The sequence below is a fragment of the Nanorana parkeri genome, unplaced genomic scaffold (genome assembly GCF_000935625.1).
Source record: "Nanorana parkeri isolate BGI_ZX_2015 unplaced genomic scaffold, ASM93562v1 scaffold757, whole genome shotgun sequence".
Lineage (NCBI taxonomy): Eukaryota > Metazoa > Chordata > Amphibia > Anura > Dicroglossidae > Nanorana > Nanorana parkeri.
In genome coordinates this window covers 426,890-439,766 of record NW_017307025.1, presented here as the reverse complement: position 1 = coordinate 439,766, position 12,877 = coordinate 426,890, and the positions used below count along the sequence as shown (strand labels likewise).

The window sequence follows — 12,877 nt, the reverse complement described above, 5'->3', positions numbered from 1 at the left end:
ATGTTCACTGATGTTTTGGGGTTGCTTTGCTGCTTCAGGTACTGGATGTTTTGACTGTGTGCATGGCATTATGAAATCTGAAGACTACCAAAGAATTCTGGGGTGCAATGTAGGGCCCAGTGTCGGAAAGTTGGGTCTCCGTCAGAGGTCATGAGTCTTACAGCAGGACCATGACCCAAAGCACACGTCAAGGCACCCAGAAATGGTTTCAGACAAAGCGCTGGAGAGTACTGGACTGGCCAGCAATGAGTCCAGATGTAATCCCATAGAGCACCTGTGGAGAGATCTCAGAACAGCAGTTGGGAAAAGGAACCCTTCCAATCTGAGAGACCTGGAGCAGTTGGCGGAAGAAGAGTGGTCCAAAATTCCTGTAGAGAGGTGTAAGAAACTCATTGATGGTTACAGGAAGCGATTGATTTCAGTTATTTTTTTTCCAAGCGCTCTGCTGCCAAATATTAATTGAGGGTGCCAATAATTTTGTCCAGACCATTTTTTGAGTTTTGCGTGGTATGAGTCAGATTTGGCTTGTATTTCTCCACTTTTTTGTGTCATACCAATACAAAGAAAATAAACATGAGAATGCCTAAAATGTGTAATTGCAAACAATTGTCTGCGCAAAGTGGTGCATTATCTGACAGAAATGCAGGGGTGCCAACATTTTTGTATGTGGTCATAGTGAATGCGATCTCTGAACCAGTCTAGCAAACTTTACTGCTACTCAATGCATGTGGTGCAATCTAGTTTGCCTTGCACATTTTAATCCAATCACTTTGGTTTTGTGCCTTCTGTTCTGATAAAGTGTACTGAGGAATATCTGTGTAAACAAATTGCCTAAAAAGCATATAGAGCCAAAAGCATAGGAAAAAAGCTTCCATTCCATAGCAAAACACCCTTCTCATTACATTCCAGACCGTACTCTGTGGCATGTACATGGCCACTCGTGCTCATGGCAGGCGCATAGTAAATACTGTGAGGATACAATTTAGACATCCAGGCTTGATGCACTGGCTTATAGACATGAGTTTCTAAGATGTTTAGGAGCAGTGAAAGCACCTGTCTGCTCTAGGACTGGATTCACATCCAGTGGCTAAGTTGTCAGAGAAGTATTTATTAACCTATGAGATCACTTTGCTGGTAATGGAAGGAGTAAAAGTGGGGTAGGAATGTAAGACATTATGGGGGCAGTAGATATGGGCTATTCTGTGCCCTGAAAGTTGCACAAGACATTTGAGCAGACCTATATCTCGGCTCCCCAAATGGTGCATCTGGAGGAATTTGGAAGAGGTCAAAACCAGCTAAATGCAGCCCTGTGTATTATAAATTAATTTTATTAATATGGAAATCTGATATTAGCAAGAAACAGTTCCTTTAAATCAGGGGTAGCAAACCTCCGGCCCTCCAGCTGTGGTGAAACTACAAATCCCATGATGCATCTCTCTTCGGGAGTCATGTCTGTGGCTGTGAGAATCTTGCAATGTCTCATGGGATTTGTGGTTCCACCACAGCTGGAGGGCGGGAGGTTTGATATCCCTGCTTTAAATGTACAGGGAAATGCCACTGACACAGGTTTTATTGGGTTTCTTTTTTTTTATTTTTTTATTAATATTATTATTACATAGCCTTACCATGTCTGATATTCATATTCTTTATTTACCAATAGATTATACTCATCGCTGATCTTGGATTGTGATGATCATGCAATCACTTTGTTTTACTGATCCTGTAAATACCAGTTAGATTCCACAGTCATTTTATCATATGTACAGCTCATGACCGCGTTCCAGAGTTAAAAACCTCTGTCCTTATAGACGTAAATGAGCAAAACCATAAATGAGTGCATACAGAATTGTATACCATGGCTGTAGGGTCACTGCAAAGCTTCCAAGCTCTGCATGTCCTATAAATAATGTGCATTTGTTGGTTTTCTATGAGGCAATTGCTTTGTGACTCATTGTATCATGGGGGACGTGAAGGTTCCCTGCGGAATGGCTCGCATATCGGTCATACAAGAGAGGGATGCCATTGCAAGATGATTCATTGTAAAAATAGTAGCTTGAAACAAAAGGCATTCAGTAGAAAGTGGACAGAATCTGGTATTGCAGTCTCTCTTGCTATGAAATGCCACATCCAAACATTAATAACAGCAAATCATTTCCTCAGCTGCCAGGGGAAGTCTCAAAGGATGTGCGTTGCTGGGTTCTTGGCATTCAAATCTTCTGTTCACTTTTCTGATTGTGCTCTATCCATAGAATAACTACAAAATGTTGCATAGACTGTAACCGTGCATGATTTGTTTTCTATATCTCATTGCCTGTGCTGTCAACAAAAACTCACAGGCTTTTGATAGTTTTGCTAATGTCTAAACTCCTAATAAGAGAGGGATGATAGGTTTTCGGTGATGCATCTTTTCTAGGGCAATCTTTCTCAACTAGAGAGCTGTGGCACCCTGGGATGCCTTCTCGCTCCCTCAAGGGAGCTTCCAATTTTTGTGATGGTAGGACTGAGAGGAGGAGGCTACTGATGTAAAGGGAGACTCTGATGTGAAAGAGGGGATTCTGATGTGAAGGGGGATCCCTACTTTTTTTTTGCATGGGGGTGCCCCCTTAATCCTTTACTTTTTAGACTGGGTGCCTCAATATTTTGCATACTTTTAAATAGGGATGCCCGATACCGGTTTTTCAGTATCGAGTGTGACTACCAATATTTTCTTTTCAGTACTCAACGATACCGAATACCGATACCAGCATCCGTGGGCCAGGATTATCAGGAAGCCGGGCGGTGAGTCATGAACCGTTGCCCAGCTTCCTGAAGCGGGTGTTCTATTGAAAGAATACCGGCTTCACTTCCTTCGTGACACTGCGAGGCAGAATGGCTTCCTGACCAATCGGGAGGTGGGTCATGACGTGCCGCTTGGCTTCCTGATTGGCTAAGAAGCCGGCTTCACTTATTGCTAGGCAGCCTGGCTTACTGATTGGCCGAGAAGCCGGCTTCATGCTCCCTCACGGCACTGAAGTTCTGCTATTGGGTGTAAGTATCGGAGCATCTGGGCAAGTACGAGTACTCATCATCAGCACTGATACCTATACTAGTATTGGTATCGGTGCATTCCTACCTTCAAAGGGTGTCGTGACTGCAAAAAGGTTAGGAAACACTGATCTAAGTAACCTTGGAATTTTGTTGTGTATGCTAGGGTCTTTTTTTGTGTGAATGGTGTGGTCTTCTCCCATTGGAGGCGTGCAATTGCAATCTCACAATGCACTACTGGAGTTAACTCATGTCATTATGGCTGAAGTTTAATATGCTTCTATTTTGCCTTCCCTGGTTTCTTTCTTTTCACCCTCATCAACATGTCAAAGGAATGTTTAAATATGTTTTCTGTTATCATTACAGACTAGATTTTAGTCATCACTGAGTCTGCGTGCTTCTCTATGCATTGCAGGCAGATCATGGCTCTTCAGAGGGGCTGGCATGGTGCTGAATTTAGCTTCCTGAAACACTACAGTAAGGCCCAAATGTGATGCTGGGCCCCTATGACTCCTTATGTGATGCTGAGCCTCTATTAAAGAACTAAAATCCAATGAAAGAAAGGGGCAGGCCAGAGACAGCAAGGCTGGAGAGGAGTGATTGTGGACATTCTCTAGCCAGGAAATGTGGAAGGCTCTGTCTGACCCTTCTGCGTTTTCTAATGCACACTATGAGAAGTTCACTGTGTTCAGTAAATTTAGAGTAGGCAATGTTCGACTAGAGAGGAATCTGTAGTAAGACTGGAATTCAGCTTTAACACACAGTTAATTTTTCAAACACTTTGGGACATTCGGTGTATACTTCCCTTTAGTGCATTTCCCACGGGGCTGAGCGAGGCAAATTTAGCCGTAAATGGCTGGCTTAAGTTATTAGTCTTGCTGTGATGCATTAATATAGAGTAATAGTTAGGCAGGTAAGCTATTTTTGCAGAAGATAGTCTGTATGTCTTGAAAAAGCTTCTCTTCTGCTGGACAGCAATATGTATGTTCTCGGTATGCCTTGGCGCCAGAACATATTAACCCCTGTGCACACATGGGAGTCACGTCATCCTTGGCCGGTCATTCAAAGTATGTCCAAAGAATGTCAGCGGCAATGGATCAACTAGGGAGATCATGGTTGCTGTAGGGTCCCCTTTGGCAGGTAAGTCTGCCATAATGTGCAAATATGCTGAGCTCACTTGCACATTAGGGCTAAAAGCCAACCACAATGATGCTGATTTAGCTCCACATAAACTCTGATGCTCCTTTTTCATCACGTAGCCAAGTGCCTAGGCTTTTAGACATGCCCACCAACACTGAGGCCCTGTTCACACAGGGGTGTAGCAGGAACGCGCGTTCCAACACTATGTGGGACTTTGTTTCCCATATTGGCACACATCCCCATTGGGTCCCTGGACAATGTGGCAACTGTGGAAAAGAAGTTGTTGTAAATTTGGCATCATGCGTTCTGCGTTTTTTCCCTGTGTGTTAATGCACATTCCTATGCGTGTGAATGCACGGAAAAAAGTGTGTTTGCTTGGCCACGTTTGGGGTACTATTACCTTTTTAAAGGCAACACAGGTGTGTTCCGCATTTGTGCAAGTATCATGAACGCCTGTTGAAGCGTGCATGTTTGATGCACATTCCCAATACTCCCTGGTGTGAACGGGTTGCAACATTTTCTCCAGGAAAGGGAAGCATTTTGATACTCTACCCATCTCAGCAAGACTATTAACATAGCTTTATGTCAACAGTGAGGATTGTTCAAAGTGGTGGGTATAGTAAAGAAAACAACTGAAATCTGAGCGTTCAATAAACTGAGGTGTGCTGTGTTTACATGTGGGCTGTGTAAAGCAAAATAATGGTGTATTGTGGTAGGATGTTATACAGACAAGATCAGGCACAACATTCTCCATGAGAATCCTGCCCAAAGGATCCTTTTTTGGAGAAGGGAAATCCAGTTACTGTTCTGTTCCATACAATGGCACTGTTTCTGTCCCCTGGACTGGAGTAGACCTAAATCTTGTTCTGAATATATGTTTCCTTTCCTGTATGTTTCTCTAATGATGTCATCTTGGCTGTCATCTGTGACCTGACCCTGTCTCTGTGCCTCTAAACAATTCATTAAAGTGATATCATCCTTTCATGAATGAAAGATTAAAATGCAGAGCGGAGTGAGAGAGTTGGCTATGAAATAGTGGTATTCTTTTTTTTTTTAGTTTATTGCCAGAAAAAAACATTGTAGCATCTTTTCCTGTTATAAATACATAAAACAAAAAAGGATCAACGTAGGTTTCTGTGATGCATGGCGGGGTGGTGATGCTGAAATATCACCATCCTTATGAAATTTTTCTGTTCTAGAAGACTCCCTATTCCTGTTTGGATGGATTCTGTGTCTGTATAAAGTAGAATGAATGTGGAGAAGTCCAGTCTATACAAGCACCTTGCTGTTTTTCTAGTGTATTATAGCAGAGCTGTTCAGATCTCTAAATATAGCCTATTAACTAATTTTCTCAGTTGATGAAGCAGGAAGAGCTGCTGATATGCAGCTTTGCACAAATTAAAAGCCAAACACTTAGCCCCCCATTCACACCTGTGCGATGTGACATCACACGTACGGTGCAGCACATTTTTGTTGCATTGCGGCAGGGCAACCTATTCATTCGAATGGGCAGCCTACCGCATCTAAATTGCACTCAAAAAGTGGGCTGCCTTCACATCTATATCACACTAAAAGAAGTGCAGGACCCTTTTTTTAATTGCATCAGACCACAACACACGTGACGGCTATGTGTGTTGGGGTGCCATTAACAAACAATGGCACCACAGCGCACTTTACAGTGTCACACGCCATTTCGCAGCTGTTCCTGCATTCACAGATGTGAATCAGGGGGTTTGAATAATGACTTGGCCTGTGCCTTTCATGTGGTAAAGGAAATCCTTTGCTGACCTTTTGAAAAATGCTAGTTTCCTGGCTGTCTCTGCCCTTTCTACTTTAAAATCACCGGGTCATAAAAAAAAATGACCCGGAAGAGGCATAAAAGCTAGTATAATCACTGGAGTCAAAGCTTTCTCAATTAGTAAACTAGAATTTTCAAAATAGAGTTCAGCAATGGCAGACTATCATTTCAATACATACATACATACATTTGTATATATAAATATATACAAATCCAAAGTAGGTAGAGAGGCCTTGCTGCGCAGATAAGTCAAATCATCAGCATTTTATTGTTAATGTTTCGATGGAGCTCAGTCTAAGTTGATTAAGATGGGCAGAGCTCCATTGAAACGTTAACAATAAAATGCTGATGCTTTGACTTATCTTTGCTCCAAGACCCGTAAGTGCTTCTATACGTACTTTGGATTTGTATGGATATTTTTGTGGATGGGTACTTGGGCATTTACCTTACAAATAGAGTGTGGGGACCCCTGGGATTGTTAAATAACTATATATTTATACACAGAGACATCCTGGTGCAAAACAGAGAAATCTCGATCTTCATAGGGACTCAAAATGACCCCTAGTGACCAGCTTCAAATTCTAGGCCTGACCCTCTCATTTGTGTTGTAACCAGTGGGGTGTGAAGGTTAAGTGGCGCTGAATGGAAAAGGGTGGGTTGCATTGTACTGAAGTGGTGAAGTGAGGTGAGACAGAATGGCACCCAGGGGCCTGGACTTCTGTTGCTTGCAAGATGCTCTTGTGCTATTTGACAGGATGTGGAAGGTCAGCATTCAACTCATGAACTTTATAGTCGTGTCGTTGTCCCCTTCCTGCACCTAATGAATCTTTCTCGCTTTGTATGAATTTGCTAAAACAGGGAAACTAAAAAACTCAAATCTGTTTTCTTTGTGTATTATGCTTATCCTCAACAAATACTTTGATAGAGATTTTTGTGTTCTGCCTTGTGCAGATTGCAAGGAAACAAGCCTGTCCTGTTTACCAAAGCAAGCACAGCTAGTAGTAGTAGTTTTTCTTTAATAATTCAATTCTAGATCTGGCAGTGCTTATTGTAGCAATCTGTGAACTGGTGTAGCATCTAATATCAGTAATGTTTTGAATTGGAGAACAGGTTTTCAGGTTCTTGACACACCATCCCTAAAATAAAATCTGTTACATATAAACAGGCTATGGGGCTGATTTCTGTCAATTTGAGCCAAGAAAAATGTGATAGTAGCCTGTTGCTTGAATTTTTAGAACCATAATCTGGCCAGGAATTTCAGCTGATTCCTGCTGAATCATCCAAAACTAGAGTGGTGGGAAGCCCTGCTAGCATCACCTGGCTTCGGGAACATTGATTTAAAAATCAAATGAGCCGGATGGAAAATTCTTGGCTGAACGACGACTGCATCCTATAAGATGCAGTCACTGTTTGTGACTCACGACTTGTAATTAGGGAGCCGCAGCACAGATGGGTGCCTGAATACAATGGCTGGCAGTAGAGTTTTGTGTGGATGGTTTAGTCGTTTGATTTCTATAGTTTTTCCCGCAGGCTATATGAGAGACGTCCGAGCAGTCTATTGCAGCATTAGTGCTTTTCACAATGACAATGTAAATAACCTGTAAATGACTATATTAGTGTCTATTATTTCTGTTTCTTAAAATTGTCCATATAGTTCTATACCTCTGTAGTACAAGTTGTATTCTGATGCTTTATCTGGGTTGCAGAAAAAAAAATGCTATTTGAGAAATGGGCAATGCATCATAGCTCTTGTAACCATATCTGAGGACCATTATTTATTGCAGAGCACCATTACCATCACTTAGTTTATTTTGTCTTCTTTTTAAGGTTTTCCAGAAGGAAAAGGTAGACTATGTTCAACTGAAGCTGCAGCAAGTGAATGGTCTTGGCCAAGGTCTGATTCAAAGTGCAGACAAAAACTGTGATGTACATGGATTAGAACATGACACTGAAGAACTGAACACCAGATGGAACACACTAAACAAAAAGGTGAGCATATATGTACTGTGTGTTTGTGGCATTGTGTGAATCAGCGGGAGGAAAATGAAAATTGCAAGCAGCACATAATATTTCTCTGTTCTGACAGCCGATCTTAGCAGAAATAAAGTTGACACCTTATATTGCACAGAGATGTGGTGGGAGGATTTAGATTTAATTTCCAGTGAGATAGACAGTGTGTGGGTGTTAGAGATGAGACCATCTGACTTGTACAGCTTGAGACTGCTTTTCCAAACCGCCTGCTAAATCACATTCATGTATAAAAAAAATGCCAGACCCCTTCCCCACCCTATATCTTATAACCTGTTACTGCTATCTATCTATGAGTAGTAAAATAATATTGTTTTTATCCAGGTGGCAGAAAGGGTGACACAGCTGCAGGAGGCCCTTCTGCATTGTGGGAAGTTCCAAGATGCTTTGGAACCTCTGCTTAGCTGGCTCACTGACACAGAAGACCTGATTGCCAACCAGAAACCACCATCTGCAGAATACAAAGTGGTGAAAGCTCAAATCCAAGAGCAAAAGGTACAATTCAAAACACTGTGAAGTTCACATACCTAAAACAAACTGTATGAGTTTGACTCTCATATGCACAGAAAAAAATTAAATGGTACCCTCTGGTAGTATTATTTTAGAGGGCCTGATTTGGCAGCAGAACGCAGAACAATGCATAGATAAATGTGTTTATTAAGAGTACCTACTAACAAGAAATGTGATGTCACATTTTCACATTTTACTTTCCATTTTGTAGCTTCTGCAGCATCTTTTAGAAGACAGAAGGGCTACTGTGGACATGATTCAGGCTGAAGGGGCAAGGATAGCAGAGGGAGCTGATCCTGCTGACAAGGAAAAGATAAGCCGCCAGCTAGAAACACTCAAGGAGAGATGGTCTTCCCTGCTGCAAAAGGCACACACAAGGTATATCTATAGCCACTTTGCAAAGTTGCTCAGTAGGCTTGCAGATTCTTCTCTCTCTCTCTCTCTCTCTCTCTCTCTCTCTCTCTCTCTCCCCTCATATTATGAGATGTACCTGCTATATAACTAAGTAAAGTATAAAATTCTTTCTTCCAGCCCCATTTTTCTTTTATATGGTTTCTACAAAATTATAGTTTGTCTTCTCTCAGTCATTTCAGTTTTCATGACCATGTACTGTATGTGGAAAGGTAGGCCACGGTATATTGCATATTGTTGATGTTGGAATAAATGGTGTCCACCATGTCTAGCCTTTTTATTATTACATGTTTCCTATTACTGTCTCCTTGATGACTGATTTAAAATTAACAAAAAAAGTTAGGCCATAGTGAGATCAAAGGCTGAGTTTTGCTATCTCAGCATGATAAGTTCTTCATTTGAGGATGTATAATCTTTTTGCCATTAATTGAAATTACAAGTTGATGGACAATGAACAAACATGCCTCTATGACTATTTGAGGTAAAACGCCTTGAGAAATAGGAGCAAGGTCTGGTGTAGGAACTATGTGCATTGATTTGTACATACATTCAGGGAATTTATCAAAACTGGAGCAGACAAAATCTGGAGCAGCTGTGCATGGCAACCAATCAGCTTCTCTGTTCTCCAGATTCGTTCTGTTCCAGTTTTGATAAATTCCCCCCCCCCCCAGTATGTTCAAATGACTATTACACTTTTCGAAATGTAAAATTGTGATGGAGGTGTGGCTTTTTGTTTGAACTTAATCTCTAGCCATCATAGTTTTATCATCTGTTAAAGCTGCCAGTAGACCTGTTATGTCTCCACTTCCTGTAACAGGATGATGGCTCTGTTCGTTCTGCAGTGAATCACATAGAAGGATTTTTTTTTTCTTTCAAAAAACATCTAAAGCATATGAATGGAAGCTGACTATTGTAAGTATCCCCAGCAGTGTTATATGGTTTGTCCCAACCACTTTAATTGCCATTTTTGCAGTGGCAGGTTCAACCGGTAATAATATGTTTCTGGGGGAGAAAAATTATATTGTTAATTCTGTTGACAGACTTCATCATTTCTGATTTGCCCATAGTTCCACTTCTAAGCAGTGAGAGTTATCAATGTGACTGTTGAAGTATTGCAAAACTGCAAAAAAGGATGACCACCCAGGCTGCATGCCTGGATAAGAATCTCAGTACACATTTTCTATAAAAAGGGGTTAGTAGACTTTCTACAGTGATGAGTGATAGCCGCAGACCAGCAGCTTTTAATACATGCCAAAAAGATTTTTTTCAAATAAAAATAATAATAATATTTTGCCGAGTTGACTTTAAATCTATAAAAGTGACATAAACAGAAGCAAGAATCCAAACACTGTCCTCCTTAACTAACTGTTTGATTGGGTATAAATACTAAACTATACTTCTTGAAAATGACTGCTATGTAATCTGTTTAATGACTGAAACAACTTGATGACATGCTCGGTTTTTTTTTATTACATATCATTAAAAAAAATTGCCTTTCATAGAAATGACTGTATAAATGTATTATGGTCCCCCTACAGGCAGAAACAACTTGATGACATATTGGTTTTAGCCAAACAATTTCATGAGACGACTGAGCCTATATTTGACTGGCTCTCTGCCACAGAAAAGAAATTGGCAAATTCTGAGCCAATCGGTACACAGACAGGAAAAATTCAGCAGCAGATCTTGCGTCACAAGGTAGGGGGGCACGTCTGTTAATGGCGGAATACGATGAATAGACCTTTTTTATTTCCATAATACAAATATATCCCCACCTTTTTTTGCTTGACCATTTTATACATTGTTTAATGTATCCATTGTTTTTTTATATTTTCTTATGTATAGTTTCTTTATTTTAAGTTATTATTTGGTTTATGCTAATATTTTTTTTTTCCATTTGTTTTTTCCTTGTTTTCCTTTTGTTATTTTTCCTTTCTGTCATTTTGGTGGGTTCCTTCTGGTTTACTTGCAGAGCCTAGAGGAAGACATAGCAGTCCATGAGCCTGATGTACAACAAGCGGGCAGGCTAGTGGACGCTCTCTCTGCCCTCTGCTGCAAAGCTGAACAGGCTAGGTTGGCACATAGTCTAGACTTCCTGCACTCTCGATACAATGAGGTGCAGGATGTGTGCAGTAGAAAAGGTGCCTTGCTGGGGCAAGCTCTGAGCAATGCTAGGCTTTTCGGAGAGGATGAAGTTGAAGTCCTGAACTGGCTGGCAGAAGTAGAGGACAAACTGAGCTCTGTCTCCGTGAAGGATTACAAGCTGGAGGTCCTGCAGAAACAACACACTGACCAAATGGTACATCATTTTAAGTTTATCTTCTATTTCTTTCTTTGCTGTTTTATGTTCATTCATTTATTATTTTGCACATTTTATTTCACATTTTCCATTTATAATAAGAATTTGTTTGCAAAGGCTATTAACTGGCTGCACTTTCTGTTTGAAAAACAAAAATCAGTTTAATTGTGCTGACCTTGAATTGCCTCTCACTAGACTTTTTTTGGTTTCTCTGGAGCACGTCCATCTGACCTGATATTTCTTACAGCAATTTGATTACATCATGGTTTTAAGCTGCTTTGCTCTTGACAAATTATGAAATAATCTATAAAAATCTTTTTGGCGCCAGCACTGATCCAATTGTTGGGTTAATTAGTCATAATGCAGCTGTACAATAACCAGAAGGTATTAGCTATGCTGGAGAGCCTTGGTACATTAACCAAGGAGTAGACAGGCAGTGCCATGCCAATTTCTGTATGAAGTGATTTTTTTTTCCATTCCAGCTTTTTCATCTCATCCTAATAAGTCTGGCACAAAGCAGTGGCTTTTCATTGTGTAAACATCAGCCAAATATGAGCAATGGGTGTCTCTATATGAAGCTCTTGTGCTGCAGACCTTTACCCTTATTCCATGGCCATCTCTGCAAATTGGTAGCACATAACTGGCATTTAGCTCCCACAACAACATTTATCTGTCAGTTGACACAGTTCCTCTGGTGCCATAATCTTGCATACTATTCCTACTTGGTTTCTTAATCTATTTTACATTCCAGTCCCTAAAGGCCACCAAAAGGTCATGGACTCCATTCTTCAATGCAGTTGCAAAGCTGTGCTGATTGATCATTATTTCACCTTGTGATCAGATCTGTGGCTTGTTCTTGGGACTTGAGGGCTATTGTGGTAAATAAAATATTTTGTGTCACAGTGGTGTGCACCAGTGTACTCTACCTGTAGAGCAGTGGTTCTCAACCTGTGTAACCTCAGGACCCACATTTGTCCTCTGTCATTAAGTCGCAACCTAAGTTGCACTGCAATGGAATGCACGGCAGTGTGGGCTGCTGTGCTGTGACGGAGCTCTATCCATATGTGCATTGCTTGTACAGCTCCCATGCGCGCCTGTAGAGGTGCCGGGAGCCAGAATATGATGTCCCTCCAGTCCACGCACCTCAACAGGACATGCGAGGGAGCAATAAGCAATGCAGGTATGGATTGAGCTCCCTCGCGGTAATACCCCCAGGCCACCCCAAGTTGGCACTCGGTGCTGGGCAGCATATTTTGAATGGCTGCTCAGTGTGAGAATAGACAGTGTTGTGCTAGGGGGAGACTGAGGAGCCTCACACCTAGAAAAGTGGAAGGCATGCAGCGACCCACTGAACATGGGGTCACGACCCACCAGTTGAGAACCAAGGCTGTAGAAGATTGTGAGTAGATTTATACGTAGTCCCAGTCATTCTTGGTGAGTCTGCCAGAAGTTCTTGTTTCCTAATCCACCTGTTTTAAGTTATGTTTCCACACACTCCTTGTGAGGCAGAAAGTGTTGGCTACTGCTCGTGAGTAGTTGGTCATTTCTTTTTTTTTTTTTACAGTACCCTAGTTTTGCAGGATTCTTGAGGGTAGAGGGGGGCCACGTGATAATTTCAGCCAACTTTAACTGGTTTCAGACAGTTTTCTCCAAGACTTTGAGAAATT

The 12,877-nt window shown here is 41.3% G+C and overlaps 1 protein-coding gene across 1 annotated transcript in view; it reads left to right on the top strand.

The window, feature by feature from the left end:
- The window catches only part of MACF1 (microtubule-actin crosslinking factor 1), a 232,876-nt gene that overhangs the window by 181,525 nt on the left and 38,474 nt on the right, over nt 1-12,877 (top strand). The window contains 5 exon segments of the mRNA XM_018564515.1: nt 7,790-7,951; nt 8,315-8,485; nt 8,712-8,878; nt 10,450-10,609; nt 10,884-11,210. Coding sequence (XP_018420017.1) covers nt 7,790-7,951; nt 8,315-8,485; nt 8,712-8,878; nt 10,450-10,609; nt 10,884-11,210 — 987 coding nt within the window.